The following is a 17,745-nucleotide window of genomic DNA, read 5'->3' as shown; positions in this document are numbered from 1 at the left end:
GTGCGTCTAAGAAAAACGACCTTTCGCCGACAGCCGACGCCGTCGGCGGAGTGGTGCATAAAGACCGGACTCGGACGACGGTAAGCGACCTTTCGCGCAGGGCAGCACACGCGAGATGCTAACGATGGCGACGTGCCCGGACGCAGCTGCGCGCGTGCGCGAGCGAAAGCTGCCGCAGGAAGATACTCGAAGCTGCAGGTGGAGCATTGTGCGAGCGCTGCAAGGCGCGGATCAGGAAGAAGCAGGAGCGGACGCGGCATCGGCTGCGGCTCGAGCCGCGGAAGATCGTGGCTGGGAAGGTGGCATCCTGACGGCAAGGCAGGGTCGAAGGAAGGAGGAAGAGAGAGAACACAACAGGAAAAGGAAGGGAAGGTTGCGCGTCGTCGGCGGGTTGCTGGGATCTGAGAGAAGAATTTATAAGGTCAGGTTATTGGGTTATCCGTCTGTTGTTTGTCCCCTCCCTGTTGTTGCCACGATTATCTCCACGCCCGAGTTTATGCTGTAGCTTTAGTAGTAGAGGTGGCTTGTCCCACCATCTGTCGTGAATGTATGAACTATTCTGACTCTTTCCATGTTGACTAGCATCAGCGCTGAATTTACGGGGCGGCGAGGTTTCAGATCAAGCAAGTCTCATCGTTCAGTAGTGCGTTCGACATCGATACTGTAGTTCTGCACGGCACGCATATGCGCTGCGGAGCATCTGTACTTCTACACTTGAAAAACATAGGTGCGAGACCCTTCTATCGTGATATATATGGAGCCGAAAAAGGTCCCTCACACTACACACGCTCAATCGTCGTCATCCTCCCAGCTTTCCGGCACGTTCGCGTCCACCTCTTTCCCCGCCACGCTCTCGCTCCCGCCGTCGACCACGCCAGCCCCCCCGCGCCCAGCGAGCGGAGCAGGCGCGGGCGGAGGCCCAGCCTTATCAGCCTTGTCTTGCGATGGCGGCGCGGGCGACGTGTGACTGCTGCGCGCCGCGGCGTCCACGCCCTCGGCAGCAGCAGCAGCGGCCAGGGCCCACGGCGTCGTCGAGCGGCTCGGGGTCACAGACGCTGAATGAGCGGGGCGCGCGACGACAGCCGTCCACCCGCGGCTCGCCGCGCCGCCAGACGTACTGGGCGCGCGGGGCTGCGGGGCCGGGCGCTGGGTGGCGGGCGTGCGGAGGTCGGCGAGCTTGCCGAGGGTGGTGGTGGAGAGGAGGGGGCTTGGGAGGCGCGTGTCAAGGCGGCGGATGAGCTGCACGCTGCGGTTGGGTTCTTGGTCGACCATCTGCGTGTCCATACGATAGACGGCTGCGAGCTGTGTGCGGCAGGCGTGGACGAGAGGGTCAGAAAGTGCATAAGGTGGGGGTAGAGAGGGGAGAAGAGAGGGAGAGACGCACGTCACGGACGAATTTCCTGCGGTCAGGAGGCATGCGCGGGAGAACCTGGACTTTCTTATCCGCCGCGACGAACCTGAACCGCGAAACGTCAGCCTCGCGAAACCACGACACCGATTCAAAAACGAAAAGCGACGCACTCCGCGAGCGTCTTCTCGACCAGCGCCACAAACTTCCCATTGGCACCAACGCGCGCAAACGCGACCAACTCCTCGCCATACACAATCTGCCGCTCCCCAATCCCACCACCGCTCCCCCCACCACTCCCTCCACCCCCACTCCCGCCGGCGCCCGCGCGATCCTTCGCCTCGGGCACGATCCCAAGTGCCTCCGCGAGCCGCGCATTGCGCTTCGCGACCGCGCATTCGTTCGTGCACCGGAGCTGCAGCTGCGGGCTCGCCTCGCGCCCCGCGGCGTTTGCAGCGCAGCGCCCGCACGCCACGGGCTGCTGGATACGCCCGCACGGGCACGCAACGGTCACGATCGCGCGGCACGGCTCGGTCTCCTGACACGTCGACGGCGCATGGCACGGCTGCGTGCAGGGATGGTGCGCGGGCGCGCTACACGCACACACGCGGGCAAGCAAACAACCAAAAGAAAAGCAAAGTCGAGTCAAGTCAGCGTCCACACCGCGAGGCGGAAAGACGGAGGGGAGACGCACCACAGCTTGCGCGGCTTCCCGCACACCTGCGCACACGGCCCGCACTCGCCGCCATGGCACAGCCGCTCGCACACATGGAACCCGCAGCCCAACAAACGCCCGCACGCGCCGCCGCAGCCGACGCGCTCGCGCGCCTGTGCGCACCGCACGTTGTCCACGCGACGCTTCCCGCACGCGCACAGCTTCGTCGTCAGGAACGGGCACGGCGGGCACCCGCCCGCGTCGTCCGCGTGGCACGCGTGCGGCGAGCGCGGGTGCCCGCACGCAGGCGGCGGCCGCGCGCACGGGTGCGGGCAGCGCAGGCGCGTGCCGCACGGGATCGGGGGGTCGAGGATCGTGAGGCCGCAGTGGCAGATCATCTATGCATGCGCGAAGCATCTCACCATGAAGCCCAGTCCAGTCTAGTTAGATGACAAGCACGCGACGCACCTCTTCGAACGAGCTCCGCAGACAGGACGGGCACGGGCCCTTGTGGTCCCGCTCCTCGCAGCGGTGGTTCCCGCACGCGAGCGGCTTCCCGCACACGAGGTCGCACTCATGCCAGCCCGCCTCGTCCACGATGTCCTGCGGCCCCGCCGCCCCGCCGCCGCCGCGCTTGCGGCTCTTGCCCTTGGCGGCGCCCGTGCCCGCGAGCGCCGCGAGGGGGCAGCACACGCGCGTGCACTGGTGGCGCCCGCACATGCGCAGCGCGCCGCAGGGCCTGTCGCACAGGATCTCTGGTGCGGGCGCGGTGCTGCCGACGGCGCTGCACGGGACATTGCGCGTCGTCGCGCCGCACCTGCACGGGCGCACGAGCGGGATGGAGCACGGGGGGCACGGGCCGGGGTGGCAGCGCGCGGCGCACGCGTGTGTGCAGCCCGCGAGGGGCTTGAGGCAGAGGGATGTGCAGGTCGGGACGGGGTCGGTGCAGGCTGCGCGGAGGAGGCGGGCTGCGGGGAGAGAGGGGGGGAAGAAGGGCGCAGAGGTGGGGTGGAGGGGGTGTTTACCGCAGGGGCAGTGGGTTGTGAGGGCTGGGGAGAGGGGGCAGGGGGGAGGGATGCGGGAGGGGGGATGGCAGGGCTGGGTGCACTGATGAACGGCGCAGGCGAAGGGTCTAGACAACACAGTTTCGTCGATTAAAGCCGTCCCCACCCGGATACGACGAGGATTCGGGCTGGAGGAAGAACGTACCGATCGCATGAATTGCCGCAATCAAAAGACCCGACCCACTGCTCCTCCTCCTCCTCGCCGTCTCCGCGCACCACCGCGCACGCCTTCTTCTCTCCCTCCCCGCACGCAAGCCTCTTCTCCACCTTCCCACACCAGCACCGCGCCGCCTCGGTCACTGCGCACGGCGGACATGCGCCGGGATGGCACGGCTCTGCACAGACGTGGTTCCCGCAGGCGAGCCGCTTTTCGCACGCGCGGCCGCAGGAGAGGTCCGCTCGCGCGGCGTCGGCGGTCGAAGACAGGGACGGGGACGTGTGTGAGCACCGGAAGGAGACCGTCTGCTTGCCGCAATGGCACGGGCGCTGCGTCGTCACCTGGCAGGGCGGGCACGGGCCCGGATGGCACGCGAGTGCGCAGGGGTGCCCGCACGCGCGCGGGCGCGAGCAGGGGCTCGCGCAGGAGTGAGGCGTCGAGAGGCGCGGGGGCTTTGGGTCCTGGGTGGAGCCGCAGAAGCACCTGCCGGACGCGGGTCAGGGCTATCGTGAGCAGGTTCAGAGAAGGGACCGGGCGCACCAGTAGCAATGCGGGACAGTCTCGCGCTTGAACTGGCATCCGGGGCAGCGCCAGTCACCCTTCCTGCCGCTCTCGCCGCGCGCACGCCAGGCATCCTCGATGTCCTTGACGCTCTTCGCAGCCCACGAGCGGACGCACTTGAGGTGGAAGGTCGTCCAGCAGCACTGCACGCGCTCCTGCTCGTGCTCGTGCTCGTGGCCGGCGGGGGGCGCGGCGTCAGGGTCGTGCGGGACGAAGGCAGGAGAGCAGGACCAGGTCGGCTGGGCGGGGACGATCGCGTTGAAGCAGATGGGGCAGTCGGGGTAGGGCGGGGTGCACAGCGCGCGGGTGAGGTTGGACGTGAGGTCGTCCGGCTCGGGTCTAGCGGGCCTCTTACCGGCGTTATTTGGCTTGCGCGCGCGGTTGGCATGGGCGTTGGGGTTGAGGGTGCGGTTGTGCGCGTGCGCGTGATCGGGGTCGTGGGCGTGGGGCACGCGGTCGCGCCGGGGGGCGACGGCGGAGGGATCTGCGTCTGAGGCTGGGGGCTCTGCGGAGGACGCGGGTAGGGTGAGCCCGGCGTTGAATTTTGCGCGGCGTTTGTTCGTGCGGGGCGCGGGGGGCTGGGGGCCATCGGCACTGGACGAGAGCGCAGTGGAGGCCGTGTCTGTCCCGGGAGACGCGGACGCGGGTGGGGGGCGCTGAGACCGGCCTGCACGCGGGCGTATCGGTCTGTTCAGTTGTCCGGCAGAGGGGACGCGCGCGGGCGGGGCACCGTCGCCAACGGCAGAGGGTGCGGGGGTGCTCGGAGGCTGTCTGTTGGAGTCGCCTCTGTCTCTCGGCCTGATATTGTTATTTCTGCGAGTGTGGTGCCGCTGTTGGAGTGTGTCTGCACCTACGCCAGCATCGCCGGCACTGCGAGGGGCGTCACTATCCCGCCATGAATCGCCGGTAGCAGCAGGCCGGCTGCGTCTGTTGGGATCCGGCAAGCGGTTTGCGGTCGAGTTTTGTGGGAGTTGTTGGGACAATGGCACTAATACGTCTGTCTGGGGTGCAGATTGGGGCTGGAGAGCAGAGGCCATGGAAAGGGGAGGAGGAGGAGGAGAGTGAGCGGGTTTGGAGTGAGCGCAGGGCTGAAATAAGTCGGTCGATGAGTCAGCTGCGTGTGCGAGTCACGGCGGGTCACGGTGAGGGAGCCGTGAGTCACGCCTCCGACGGCTTCAGCCTGCCCTCCTACACCGACTCTCCTCGCAACCAACAGCATCCAACTCGCACACAACCGAGCACTGTGCAGCAGCAGCAAGTCCACGAGGCATCATGGCGACCGCCTACTACGAGTTCTATCGTGGCTCCTCGTGCGTCTCTCTCTCTCTCTCTTCCAGGCACACACACCCCGCCTTGCTCTCCCGATGTGTCCTGCGATCCACGCTTCTCGAATCACTTCTCACTTGCCTCGTCGTCGCGTCGTACTGCAGGATCGGAATGGCCCTGACGGATTCCCTCGACGAGCTCATCACGAGCGGCGCGATCACGCCTCAGCTGGCCATGAAGGTGTTGCAGCAGGTGAGTAATACTGAGTACTTCGGGGTGCTCGATCGGCACGGCATCCTCGTTGGTGCCGTGGTAGCCTCTGCGCTCTGCTGCGGTAATCAGACGGGCGGGCGGGCGAACGAACGACGCTGATTGACTTCCACGCTCCCTCCGTCCGCCTCATCGCCAATCGCCCCGCAGTTTGATAAATCGCTCGCGGACACGATGGTGAAGCAGGTCAAGACGAAGACGACGCTCAAGGTACCGTCCGCCCCGCGTCTCCCGCGCGCCGCTCACCCGTTTCCTTTTCCAACCCTTCTTGTGTCTCCTCTGTCCCTTGCCCGTCCACCGCTCTGTCCGCACGCGCGCAGGGCCACCTGCACACGTACCGGCTGTGCGACGACGTGTGGACGTTCATCGTCAAGGACGCGTCTTTCAAGATGGAGTCCAACGAGATGGTCAGCGCGCCGAAGATCAAGATCATCGCGTGCAAGAACGGGGACGCGATCGAAGCAGGGAAGAAGTAGCGCCGCCGCTGCCGCCGCATGTGCTTTCGACTCGTTTCTGCACTGCGGGAGGGCGCGGGCGCGGGCTGTCGAGCGTCGATATACGATAGTAGAGAGCGCCCAAGCTATAGGATTCGCGCACGGCGGCGGCAGCTGTGTCTCTGGGGCGAGCGCCGAGCTGTGTGCAGTGTGTTTTTGCGGAGCCTCTCGCCGATTGTATTGTATTTCCACGACTGCGTCTAATATATATTCTGCGAGTCGAGTTGGCCTTCAAGCGCTGACAGACATCTGCGAGTTGCTTACGTACTCAAGTGGCCTCTGTCTTCGCACGACGACCACGACGTCGACCTCGACGACGACTACGACGACGACGACAGCCATGCCCGACCCGCCGCCCCTCCCGCTCCCCGAGCCCCCCACAGCCTCCACCCTCGCCTCCGCACGTGCCGACCTCGCAGCCACGCACGCAGCCCTCGCCATACTCACCGCCAAGGTCTCCGCCGCCGAGTCCGACCTCGCCCGCCTCGTCGCCGTCGCTCGCGCCTCCATCGTCGACCTCGACGCCCAGCGCGCCGCTCTCGAGCTCCGCGCCGCCCACGCCCGTGCGTACGTCGCCCCCGTGCGCCGCCTTCCCCAGGAGCTCCTGCGCCAGGTGTTCCTCATGAACTGGGAGGAGTACCCCTGCTGCGGCTGGGTCCTCGCAGCCGTATGCACCACCTGGAGACGCCTTGCACTCTCGATGCCCGTTATTTGGTCGAAGGTGCGTCGACGCTCCCGCGCAGGCTCTTTCCCTCTCGCCGTCCTCGGCTGCAGGCACGCCTTGTCTTTTGCGATTTGCAGTGACGATAGAAAGTTGTATTGCGACACTGGCATCTCACAGGCGTCCAGGAATTCTCTTTTCGTGGGCATACTTGAGGGGTTTTTTGAGCATTTCCAAAGACACTCGCACTCTCGTCGAGTAGCATAGCCCCTGCAGCGTGTTCGGAACATCGGACGGCGCCAGACTCTATATCACCCCGTCTGGGCAGCCTCTCTCCCACGTCTCTTCATACTCGGGTGCACCGCCAGCCCTACAATAGCTCCGAGCCACCCACCTTCCATCTTTAAATACCCACCCTTCTCGAACAGGGGCATCCCCAAACGTGACCCCGCGCAGACACCCACGCTGACGCTGACGTCCCCCGCCCTAGATCCGCCTCGTCACCTCTCCCACCGCCTCCGCCGACACCATCCGCCTCTGGCTCGAACGCGCCGGCCCCCGCGTCCCGCTCGACATCGAGATCTTCCTCCAAGTCTCCCCCGCCACCAGCGCCCTCGCCAACGGCGCCCTCGCGCGCCCGCGCATTCGCGCCGGCTCCCCATGGACTTTCCCCGGCACCACGACCTCCCTCTTCGGCGGCGGCGGCGGCATCGCGGCCGCCACCGCCGCAGCTGCCGCGCAGCTCGTCGCGTCGCTCGCGCCCCCGAACACGGCCGCGTCCATCCAGATCATCCAAGGCGGCGGCCCGGGCACACCGATCTTCCTCCCCGCGCCGCCGCCACCGCCACCGCCCGCTAACGGCACCACGGGCGCGTTTGACCTGTGGGGCCCGCTGCCGGCGGCCGTGTCGGTCTCCGCTGCCCCGCACCCCGCGCACGAGGTCGGGCTGCTTCCCCCGCCGTCTGCGTCCGTCCCGCCGTCTGCATTTGCGTCGACGTCGGCTGCGAGCTCCGCGCAGGTGGCGGCACAGGCAGCGGCACAGGCGGCGGCGGCTGCTCAGGCGCAGCTGGCGCGCGCGAGTACACATTGGGGACACATCGCGATGTTCTATCTCGTTGAGCAGATGGCGCGGTGGGAGCGCTTCGTGTTCCGCTTCGATCGGCAGTTCCAGTCTGCGGCCGCGCTCAAGAGCATCATGGGTGCGTCTCCGTCCCGCATTTTCGGGGCGTCTGCGTCCGTGTTTGGCTGATATCGTGCGTGTGTGCAGGGAACGCGCCGCTGCTGAAAGAGTTTGAGGTCTCGTGCGCGGAGCCGATCTTCTACGGCGACTGGCAGTGGCTCCCGAGCGCAAACCCGCAGGTGCAGCCCGCGCTCCCCGCACTGCAGGCCCTCACGCTCCAATACACCCCCTTCAAATGGACCTCGCCCATGCTCCTCCGCTCCAACCTCCGGCGCCTGCACCTCCGCGCGCTCCCGACACAAACAACGCCGCTCGACCGCGTACTCCACATCGTCGCGCACAACCCGCTCCTGGAGGACCTCACGCTCCACTTCCCAGGCCTCGCCGCGCCCGTGCTCCCGCTCGCGCCGACGCCGCTCCGTGCGCTCACCGCGCTCAGCGTCGGCGGGCACTACCTCATGGCCGCGCTCGTCGACGCGCTCGCGGCGCCCGCGCTGGAGCGCCTCGCGCTCGACATCGACGCGCGCGAGCCGCTCGAGGACTGCATCTCCGGCCTCCTCGCGCGCTCGCAGCACCCGCCGCTGCGCGCGCTCTCGATCGCGTACGGCGGCGCCGGCGGGCTCGGCGGGGGCGGGGGCGGAGGAGGAGGCGGGTTCGGCACGTTGGGCGGCGCCGGCACGGCGTATTTCTACGGCAACGCGAGCGTCGTGAGCTCGTGGGCGTTCCTTGGCGAGCTGAGCCACTTGCGCGCGCTGCACGTCGGCAGCGCGCCGCTCGATCCGCTGCTGAGCGCGCTCGGGGTGCCGGACGACGAGGGCGCGCCGGGCGCCGGTGGCGGTGGCGGAGGAGGAGGCGCGGGTGGAGGAGTGGGAGCGGATGGGGGAGCGGCGGGGGGGTGGGCGTGTCCGTTTTTGGAGCACCTGGCGCTCAAGGCGTGCCCTGCGCACTCGGACGCGGTGGCAAAGCTCGTGCAGATGGTGGAGGGTCGGAACCCCGACGAGGGCGCGCTCGGGTCGGCAGCGGACGGCGGCGGTGCCAATGGTGGTGCTAATGGTGCTAATGGTGGTGGTGGAGGCGGAGGGGGCGCGGTGGCGCGGCTGCGGCGGCTGGAGATGTACGAGTGTGCGGCGGTGGGGCCGGACGTGGTGGAGTGGATGCGGAGGCGGGTGGAAGAGGTGGTGTGCGTCGAGCCGCCGGCAGAGCGGTGTAGCTATCCGGTCGTGTGCGCGTGGCCGTGAGCGTGTGTTCGTGCGCGCGCGTCGGTCTCTCTTTTTTTTTACTGTCGGTCGGCCTGCCCGCTGTCTGTTTCCACTTCGCGTTCGCGTCCTGTCGTCGCTGTCGATTTCCTTTCGTTCGCTTGTCTTGGCCGCACGCGCGTCGCCCGGGCTGTTATGTTGTAACGTACGTACCGCGTATCCTCACCTCTGTTATCTCTGTTGTCCTCGTCGGTCCTCCCTCCGCGCCTCGTGCGTTTTCTTGTGTATTATATAGATGGTCGCTTACTGACTGTGGATAGGACAGGGTTTTTTTTTTTGTTCGAACTTTCCTTTTCTTTCTGCTGGAATGGAGGCTGCGAACGTGCGGCACTACGAGTATGTGGGTCCGTGTGGGCGTGGGCGTGAGACTTGGCCACGAGCGGGTCCCGCGGCCCGGTTTGACCGGCGTTCCTCGCTCGATCCAACCTTGGAGAGACCCACCAGGACCTACCCTGACGTACCCCGCCGTTTCGTCACGAATGATTCACAGTCTATTGAGGATATTTAGCTAGCCTCAACGCAAAACCCCAGGCCTTGAGCTATTGCCAACGCTGCAGCATGCAGCATGCGCCGTGCAGTAGGCCATCCTGGGCGGAATATCCAGCTAGTCATCGACTCATCGCGTCACGTCGGAGGTGCTGAGTCCTGATGCCGCTGCGACGCTTGAATATCGCTCGACGTTCGAGCGCCGTAGGACTATAGTACGCTTGATTGCTTGGGATAGCGTCGGTACGTATGGACGGTATTTTTGGAACGCGTGTAGGCTCACCGGATATGTGCAGGAGCCAGGGCGCGTCGGATACCGTGATGGCGGTTTGGATGTGCGTACCGTGTAGATCGTAGTATATGCTGGTATATGGCGACCTGGCCTGACGTGCCACTTCTTAGTTGACGTCGGTGTGCACTGCGCCCGACAGGCATGAAGAATGACGGATTCGCGGAATCGGATGTTAATTCGCAACCGGATTGGGTTATGGGGTTTTCTATTAGGGCCTGCGGGCGGGCAGGATCTACCAGCGGGTGGGGCGAGAGGTTGTCTGGGATAGCACGTCTGTCAACCTAGATTCGTTGGCATACTACACTGCCAGCGACGGTGTATCCCTCACGATGATATCGCGACTCGTGCTCAACTTCAACGATGCGTCGTCGTCGTTGGCTTCAATTAGTGCGGGACCACAGAGTCAGCCTGCTGCATCCCATACAATGCGAGTTCTCGCAGATTCAGAGATCGTACAATGCGCTGACGGAGTCTATTTTTGCACGCCGTGCATGTTCTGCTCGGAATTCAGCGATCGGCTGAGTGACGTGAACCATTAGCGATGCTAGGCGATGCTGCCTCCCCCATGATCCACAGGGCCATCTCCACGGCCACCTGACTCCGCAACGAAGCGGCCGTTCCGGTGCAAAATGATTGCAATGCCAGTCAGATCCCGGAATGCTGTACAGAGAGGGCTCCGAGCCTAGCTTCGTGAGATCTTCGCGCAGACGCCAGAGGCTCGTGCGTGAGAGGATCGATGCCGTCTTATTGAATGTCGTGCCTCTGCGAGACGGTTCTAAGCACCGAGAAGAGGCGCTGCCTGGTGACTCGGAATTGGTGCCCGTAGCAATTCCGCATGGCGGTACTGTCGATCTTTTCATCTGCGCAGGAAGACCGGCCACGCAGCTTCTGCTCAATCAAATCCGAAAGCTGGCTATCTTATAATGCCTCCAGATTCGGCGTAGCTCGAGGTCTCAAATCTGCTCAAGTCCCATGTCTTTCAGCGCGAACATTCAGGGGGTGTAAGCTCATTCCAGCATTAAAAATTCTTCTGAGGATCAAGCTCAGTGGTTCCGATTCTGCAGCGCTCTCAACGACTATCTGGAACTTGTCGCAGTCGGTAGGCTCCATTCTGAAGCGGAACTTCGAGGCTCGACTTCTGACATGACGCTGTTACCAGTCGTCCTATACTATGACCATATCATCACGCTCTCCATGGAGATCGCGCGCATTTGGTCCCGCCCCCTCTCTAAGCCAGCTCTCTGGTTTTTTTTGAACCGTTACTTGCCCTTCTTTGGGCATATTGTCGTCGTCGTTTTCATCTTGGGAGGAGTCACCCCCGACGACACAAGGTGTGTCCTCGAGTTAACACATGTAAATGTCCAGGTGTATATCGTATTGCTACAGCTGTCAGGCATATGTCTTATTCCACCAGTTCATGCTCATCTTCAATCAGGTGGTGGTAGCCGGTAAGTGCAGTTCGTTATTGTTGCTTTTATATATTGACGATGCACCCTGTTAATGCTCAGTCCTGCTGATCCTGCGCACATATGCATTCTATGGCAAATCGCGCAGCATCCTCGCTGCCCTTTCTTTGATTCTTCTCGCAGCAATAATCCTTGCCTGCGTGCGTTCTTTCTCCTTGAGATATCAACTTGAGTGCATTCTGAAACTCCGGAGCGGGTAGTGGACTTCAATCACACATAATATCAGCATCGTGGTATCTGGAAATCCAATACGTGGGTGTCACAGTGGCCTTTCATATGAAAGGTAGGCTTTCAAGACGGCGGGTGTTTCCGTCTACTAACCTTATCCTTCATTATACAGTGGTGTCTGTGAGTAATTAGTCAGAATGTCTGGTCACTCAGGAATGTCGTTGAGATTTACTGCATGCAGATATCGCGATTGCATGGGAAGCACAGGCTGTGTTCGACGTGGTCGTATTCGCACTCACTCTTTACAAGTCCTACCAACATCAACGGGACCTTGAGTGTTCCCTTGGGTCAAAAGAGGCAGGGTCAGGAAAGGTCGGTTTAGTGGAGCTGTTCATTCGTGACGGTACGTTATATTGCCTCGATCAACTTTGATACCTATTAGCTTACCGTGAATACAGGAGCAGTGTACTTCGGGTAACCCTCGCAACGCCTATACCGTACAGGTTTTTGATGCTGATAGTATTGAATTATACAGGGTGATGGCATTCGTAAACGTCGTCAACGTTTTGACATTCTATGTAAGTGAATTAGACCTTGCTCCTCACAAATCATGCCTGACTGACGACACATGTAGTTAACAGCAGTGCGTTTAACAGTCGCGATTACATCATTGTGAAATCAACCTGTTTGTCACAGGATATATTGCGCGGGTTCTTGTCGACATTTGCCAGCTGGTGAGTATAGTCCTGCGAGAACCGCTAGTAAGATCTACCCACATACTCACAAATCAACCACACCAATAGTATCTCCATCACAATGATGTCGAGACTGATACTGAACTTGCACGATGCCTCCTCGCTCCTGCCCTCTACTCACCGAGCGACGCAATCGATGGCCTTTGCGTCCATACATGGCCCTGTTAACTCTGATATGCTTCCGAGTCTGAGGTCAGCGGATGCGGACGATGATCAGGATGACGATGAGATTCAAGAGGTCGAGCGAAGTCACTCCGAGAGGCCGCCTGCAAATGGACTTGATCAGGCATGACGATCGAATGGCGGTGCGGCTGATAAAATATATGGGGCAAGAGCTTGATTGAGCGAGATCACCAAGAGGCGTGGGCACCTAAAAACAATGTACTTTAGGGACGATTCACATGGACCTTACAGCTTCAAGCTTGAAGCCTGATATCCATAAATTTTTCTTCCTTATTGTTCTACTAATATATGTCTATGACCTATTCAGCCTCCCTGTATCGCGACTTCCCCCATGCGCGAATCGGTCATTGCTTTGCCCTGACACTTATTGCGTGCTTAGAATTGGATATCCATCGAAGTACGACATAAGGCAGCCGAGCGGCAATGAAATAATGGTCATCCTACATGTCGGGGAGATGACACCAATAGCTTCGGCCCACGCTTGAGTTCAATGTACAGTTTTGAATGAATACCTTCTACTCGCACACGTGTTACGGAGGGTTCGCGGCTGTTCATGGAGAGTCCACCCACAAAAAAGCAGTTGCTGTCCGACATTGCTACTCTCCCTCATTTCCCTCTGGCAATTTTTTTCCGAATCTATGGTTATGACCACTTTTCCCTTGCCTGTCGAAGGAATGGCCAACGCCTACAGGCTACACAGACAGCGCGTGCCCTTCGCTCTAGCCTCAGTCGGAGGTAATTGGGGACATTGACCTGTTGAACGGCCGCTGCCGGCGGGGAAACAAATAGCGGCCCGCTGTCTGCCTTCTGGTGCTTTGACACCAGCCTCTTCCAGTCTCCGACGACACCGCCAATGAATCTCATTCTTTTCGCTTCCAGGGAATTCGTTAGCCCTGGTAATCGAGACGTTTAACGCTCATATGGTGGCAATGTTGGGTCTCAAGGATCACGGAAAGAGGCAACTTGTTTTCAGATCTTATCAGCTAGAGCAAACTCAGAAGCAGTCATTATGTGCACGCAGGACACCTTCACTACAGCTCGCTGAAGCACGGTACTGCTCCTTGTACGTCCATATAGACCATGACAGATAGTTGCATAGGAGATAAATTCGAGCCCAAAGAACACCCCAGTATGCTGACTGCATCAATCATCTCCGGCAAATGGAGTGAGCGTGATAGCGCAAAGTATCTCATCTATCTGGCATAATTCGGGCTGACCTCGGCTAATCAGACGAGGAACTTGAGGGGACAGAGAGTCTGATCCTTCTAGATTTCTCTATATTCTTCCGTCAAACCATTCATCATACCTTTGAGACCTCACCGAAGCGTGGTGTTCCGATTCACTTCCGCGCATAGTCCTGCCGACCGTGCAATGATAGAGAAGATCGCACGATCGTAGCCCATGATGATCGTCCCTTTTCCAAGAACTTTACAGGTGCGTTTCGTACTATCGTCCCTTTTCCAAGAACTTTACAGGTGCGTTTCGTACTGCCCTTTTCTGTGGTAGTTGTGCTGAAAACCTGTCTAAACTGCTGTTTATAGTGATCTATGTGTCGCTCATTGAACCATCCTGTAATAGTCGAAACTAGATATAATTTGGGGCGACTGCCTTTACGGTTTACTCTTCCGATGTGCAGGTCTCACAGATCCTCGATTACCATAGCGTCTCAGGTTTTGACATGCTGTTCTCCGCTACTTCCTTCGGCCGGTTCTAACCTTTTGAGACGTGCAGGTCAGTAACTCCTATCTCGGTGCTTGAGGCTGTTTGAATGCGGAGCTGACTCGAGTTGGTACAGCAATGTACTTTGATCACCCGGAGCCACTTTCACAGTGATCCTTTCCGGTGAATTGATTGGATATGATCCCCCTTTTTTTGAGACTGTGTATCAGGCTCTGCATACACAGATCGCTATATCGCGCCTAATTTTTCGCTTCTTTGCTTACTGCCCTCCGCACTTTGCCGAATTTGGAGGCCCGTAAGCTCTTCTCTCGGCTTCCACTTCCATTACATTGCGAGTGTCTGGAGATCCCTTCTAACTGCACATTTGATGGGTCCTCTTTAATAACAGGTCGGAGAGTCTCTCCACTCTTCACACTCCTCTCCTTGCAATCGATGCCTTCAAATTCGGATATCAAGGCCATGTACGCCGCCCTCGTGCCTGCGAGCCTATCGTTATTTTCGAAGAACACATGCTGACTCTATGACTGCACCATCCAGTACGCTCCATGGATACTTGGAGCTTGTCGCCGTCGGCACGTCCTTTCTTGCCCCGTCAACGGTAGGAAGCTAATTTTCAATGGCTCTCACTAGTGATTCTCTACTACGATCACCTCATCACTCTCCCCGCCGAGGTCTCGCGGATATGGTCTCGCGCGCGCTCAAAACCAGCTCTGTGGTTTTTTCTGAACCGTTATGTGCCTTTCCTTGCACACATCATAGTTGTGGTGTTCACGTTAGCGGATATGACGCCTAGCGACAAGGTGACGGCTACTCATCTGCGATGACAGTTTGGTAGGGCTGACAGGTCTATTTCATTTCTTGATTGACAGAGGTACGCCAAGGACTTTTGCTCGCTATATCATCAATAGCTGATGCGATGCATCTAAGCTGTAAAATGTATGGGCTGTTCCACCAGCTTTTGTTGGTCTTCAATCAAACCGTCGTCGCCAGTATGTCCTGCTCATGAAATTCATCTTTTCTTCTCACAAACTTGAGTTAACTCTCAGCTCTGCTTGGACTACGAACCTTTGCATTTTTTGGGAAATCCCTGGTGGTTCTTGCTGTGCTCTGTGCTCTCGGCGCAGCATCGGTGATATTGGGATGCGTACGTGTTCGTTTAATTTAACTTCAGATACATGATCCGCTGATGGTTTGTGTTTGATGTAAACAAGTAGTTATTCTTGATCAAGCAGCATAACACTGTGATTACTGGGGAGCCCCTACATGGCTGCCATACTGGCCTGTCATTTATGAGGTTTGTTCTCTGGGCTACACTTAGGGGCTTCATCTGAATCACGTTTCTCTTGCGACATCTCAACCTTAGCGGCATCCGTATGTTTTCTGTTCTCATCTCATTTGGCACTAGAGCGTTTCATCGACCCTTTCCACATCGATTTAGAGATTGCTGTGCCGTGGGAGGGACAGTTTCTATTCGATGTAACAGTTTTCGGATTGACCGTCTACAAGTCATTCCAACATCGCAGCGAGTCCGAGTGGGCCCGTGGCAAGAGATCGTGGTCAAATCTAGGTTTGATGGAGCTCATCTTTCGGGATGGTGCATCACCTACCTCTGTACACCATTTGTGATTTGCTGACCAGCGGGAACAGGTGCGATATACTTTGGGTAGGTTCTATTGGTTCTCTTCGCGCAAGTCTCATTACAAGCACACACGATATCACAGGGTGATGGCACTGGTGAATCTCGCGAACATATTCACTTTCTACGTATGTCCATTCATCTGCCTTCATTGCTTTATTTTAATAATCTGAAATGTCATGCACCAGTTAACATCGGTACCCCAATCATTTGTCCTAATGCATGCATACTGCGCGCTGATTTGTGCTATTCAGGACCCACTGCGAGGCGTCCTTTCTACCTTCGCCAGCTGGTGAGCCCGCCAATTCCTCAAGACAGATTTCGTTAACCATAAGCCTTGATACCCTTCGTCCTCAATCCTTCTAGCGTTTCTATCACGATGATGTCGCGCCTGATCTTGAATTTGCATGATGCGGCTTCGCTGCTGCCATCCACTCGCGCCACGACAGTCCCGATGGCTTTCGCTCCTCCAAGGAATCTGGCCGCCACCACGACAGGATTTATGGAAGAATCAACATCAGCGGCGGTCGGCACTGGGACTCTGGGCGTAGAGGAGGATGAACGTGCCATCGAAATACAAGAAATAGATCACGGGGAGGGGCCATCGCGACTGGACTGGAACAATCTGCATGCATAGCATTGCTCGCAAATTAAGGACTATAGTCATTATATACATCTGGGGTTCTCGTGGAGTCGTTGCTTGGTTCTCCGTATTCGCATCAACATCTGTCAGGATCAATGCAGCGATTCTGGTCACCGTCTGGTGGGCTCGTGCAGTGAAGCACGCATGAGAACGGCTGAATACACCTTTCTATCTCGAATACGAAATATAACGACCGATACTCCGTCATGAACGATGGGACTCCTGAATCTTGGTGGATATTAGGCTTGTGACAATCCAGATGCGATCCTGCGAGGCCGCCGAGAGGTCGCGAGCACTGACTCAGCGGAGTAGGTCCAGAGGGCTGTTTGCGTTAGTTTGTAGCCGATCAATGCTCCTGCCTTTGCCATGACGCTTTTCGTGCACGACATTTCAACTGAACGTTCTTTCGTGTTTCTGTATTATCTTTAGAACGACCCTGACCGTCTTTTGGCCTCCAAACTTGATGTGTTGAGTTAATCCCTGATTTAGGCTCCCTTTCATCAATCATGTCACCTCGAGAATCACTCACTATCTCGACTCTCGAAACCTCCATCCGCCTTAGATCCTATGCTGGTATATTACATCGACTGCTTGTCGTCAAGATTATTCTCGGAGATACACATTGAAGGATATACTAGGCCCCGGGAAGCTCCACTAGATGTTTCCCCGAAAGTTACTATTTTTAGGGCAAAAATACGACATATTCTTCCCCATTTTTATTATTTTTGAGGTCGGATTTTGCGAAAACGAGCCAAACCTTATCGGGGTTTACTATTTTTGAGGCCTGATCCGGGACTTCCAGGCCCTCTCGCACATGGAATTTTTGAAGATTTTTGAACTATTTTTGACCTTCGGAGAGCTGCGGGCATTCATGTCAAGTCGTCGCCTGTCCTGTCATTACCTCCGAGAGCCTCCGAGCACTTCCGAGCATTGTCTGCCTTCTTCCGCACCATTATACACTCAGTGTCACTCCTGTCTTCTGCCAGCATCTGCTTCCGCACTGCTTTTGCTTCTCTTTCGGCATGTTCCTCAGCGCTGCAGGGCTTGCTAATCTCATGCCAGACAGGCATTCACGACGGATTCGGAATATACACTTCAATGAACTTGATCTTGTCCCAGCATTTTTGTGCAGGGATCGCAAGATTGAACTATACACGCACGTGAAGGCAAGCCACCTTCTCTATCATCTTGGCTCCAAAGCCTTAACAGGTGACCATCGGGATTCCATGCGGCTCACATCAATAGCCGCTTCATGCTGGAAGGCACTTATGAAGCCGAAGGTAAAAGCAGCTCTTACTGTAGCTCAATCTTCGAAAGCGGTCGGTCAAGATGTCAGGATTTGATTTTTTTTGCAAATGTAATGTATTTCATTGATTCTCATGTATCTAAACTACTGCAAGTGCCCGCGACAAATAAGAAATAGGCAGAAATAAGCAGAAACCTGTGGAAACAAGAGCTAGAGAACTAGTGTGACATTGTGTGACAAATCATGACAAATCATGACACACATGATCATCCCTGTCG

General features: G+C 58.5%; 9 protein-coding genes across 9 annotated transcripts; 8 read left to right on the top strand and 1 right to left on the bottom strand.

Moving 5' to 3' along the window:
* Positions 1 to 1,197: 1,197 nt before the first annotated feature.
* On the bottom strand, positions 1,198 to 4,111 carry HETIRDRAFT_236094 (uncharacterized protein; the record flags this gene model as incomplete). The annotated part of the gene is made up of 7 exons (XM_009554011.1): positions 1,198 to 1,302; positions 1,385 to 1,457; positions 1,522 to 1,941; positions 2,043 to 2,401; positions 2,472 to 3,135; positions 3,213 to 3,707; positions 3,765 to 4,111. Coding segments are annotated over 7 exons (2,463 nt in total), but the record flags the coding sequence as incomplete, so codon positions are not given.
* An 868-nt stretch (positions 4,112 to 4,979) lies between these two features.
* Positions 4,980 to 6,037, top strand: HETIRDRAFT_38202 (uncharacterized protein). The gene is made up of 4 exons (XM_009553554.1): positions 4,980 to 5,095; positions 5,216 to 5,303; positions 5,472 to 5,531; positions 5,642 to 6,037. The coding sequence occupies exons 1-4, from the start codon at positions 5,058 to 5,060 to the stop codon at positions 5,795 to 5,797; spliced, it is 342 nt and encodes a 113-aa protein (XP_009551849.1). The 5' UTR covers positions 4,980 to 5,057; the 3' UTR covers positions 5,798 to 6,037.
* Positions 5,816 to 6,019, top strand: HETIRDRAFT_330167 (uncharacterized protein; the record flags this gene model as incomplete). The annotated part of the gene is made up of 1 exon (XM_009554010.1): positions 5,816 to 6,019. The coding sequence occupies one exon, from the start codon at positions 5,816 to 5,818 to the stop codon at positions 6,017 to 6,019; it is 204 nt and encodes a 67-aa protein (XP_009552305.1).
* Positions 6,038 to 6,155: 118 nt separating the features above from the next.
* On the top strand, positions 6,156 to 9,007 carry HETIRDRAFT_446793 (uncharacterized protein; the record flags this gene model as incomplete). Its single annotated transcript, XM_009554009.1, has 3 exons — positions 6,156 to 6,536; positions 6,967 to 7,675; positions 7,744 to 9,007. The coding sequence occupies 3 exons, from the start codon at positions 6,156 to 6,158 to the stop codon at positions 8,892 to 8,894; spliced, it is 2,241 nt and encodes a 746-aa protein (XP_009552304.1). The 3' UTR covers positions 8,895 to 9,007.
* A 1,826-nt stretch (positions 9,008 to 10,833) lies between these two features.
* On the top strand, positions 10,834 to 12,573 carry HETIRDRAFT_446792 (uncharacterized protein; the record flags this gene model as incomplete). Its single annotated transcript, XM_009554007.1, has 9 exons — positions 10,834 to 11,021; positions 11,077 to 11,138; positions 11,199 to 11,296; positions 11,357 to 11,439; positions 11,497 to 11,504; positions 11,566 to 11,727; positions 11,783 to 11,902; positions 11,959 to 12,058; positions 12,128 to 12,573. 7 exons carry the CDS (start codon positions 10,834 to 10,836, stop codon positions 11,800 to 11,802), a joined length of 621 nt encoding a protein of 206 aa, XP_009552302.1. The 3' UTR covers positions 11,803 to 11,902; positions 11,959 to 12,058; positions 12,128 to 12,573.
* Positions 11,855 to 12,311, top strand: HETIRDRAFT_223481 (uncharacterized protein; the record flags this gene model as incomplete). Its single annotated transcript, XM_009554008.1, has 3 exons — positions 11,855 to 11,902; positions 12,021 to 12,058; positions 12,128 to 12,311. Coding segments are annotated over 3 exons (270 nt in total), but the record flags the coding sequence as incomplete, so codon positions are not given.
* Positions 12,574 to 14,556: 1,983 nt separating the features above from the next.
* HETIRDRAFT_330400 (uncharacterized protein) lies at positions 14,557 to 14,766 on the top strand (the record flags this gene model as incomplete). The annotated part of the gene is made up of 1 exon (XM_009554006.1): positions 14,557 to 14,766. A coding segment is annotated over one exon (210 nt), but the record flags the coding sequence as incomplete, so codon positions are not given.
* Positions 14,767 to 15,162: 396 nt separating this feature from the next.
* On the top strand, positions 15,163 to 16,056 carry HETIRDRAFT_222332 (uncharacterized protein; the record flags this gene model as incomplete). Its single annotated transcript, XM_009554005.1, has 6 exons — positions 15,163 to 15,240; positions 15,383 to 15,564; positions 15,664 to 15,706; positions 15,767 to 15,775; positions 15,833 to 15,870; positions 15,945 to 16,056. Coding segments are annotated over 6 exons (462 nt in total), but the record flags the coding sequence as incomplete, so codon positions are not given.
* Positions 16,057 to 17,276: 1,220 nt separating this feature from the next.
* HETIRDRAFT_330134 (uncharacterized protein) lies at positions 17,277 to 17,644 on the top strand (the record flags this gene model as incomplete). Its single annotated transcript, XM_009554004.1, has 2 exons — positions 17,277 to 17,430; positions 17,484 to 17,644. The coding sequence occupies 2 exons, from the start codon at positions 17,277 to 17,279 to the stop codon at positions 17,642 to 17,644; spliced, it is 315 nt and encodes a 104-aa protein (XP_009552299.1).
* Between the last annotated feature and the right edge of the window lie 101 nt (positions 17,645 to 17,745).

This window comes from Heterobasidion irregulare, assembly GCF_000320585.1.
Source record: "Heterobasidion irregulare TC 32-1 unplaced genomic scaffold scaffold_12, whole genome shotgun sequence".
Taxonomy (NCBI): domain Eukaryota; kingdom Fungi; phylum Basidiomycota; class Agaricomycetes; order Russulales; family Bondarzewiaceae; genus Heterobasidion; species Heterobasidion irregulare.
This window is presented reverse-complemented; position numbering and strand designations above follow the sequence as displayed.

Coding starts and splice junctions, on each gene's coding strand:
- HETIRDRAFT_38202 (XM_009553554.1), top strand. CDS start 5,058: ATGGCGACCGCCTACTACGAGTTCTATCGTGGCTCCTC. Junction 5,096..5,215: donor GAGTTCTATCGTGGCTCCTC/GTGCGTCTCTCT, acceptor GTCGTACTGCAG/GATCGGAATGGCCCTGACGG. Junction 5,304..5,471: donor CCATGAAGGTGTTGCAGCAG/GTGAGTAATACT, acceptor ATCGCCCCGCAG/TTTGATAAATCGCTCGCGGA.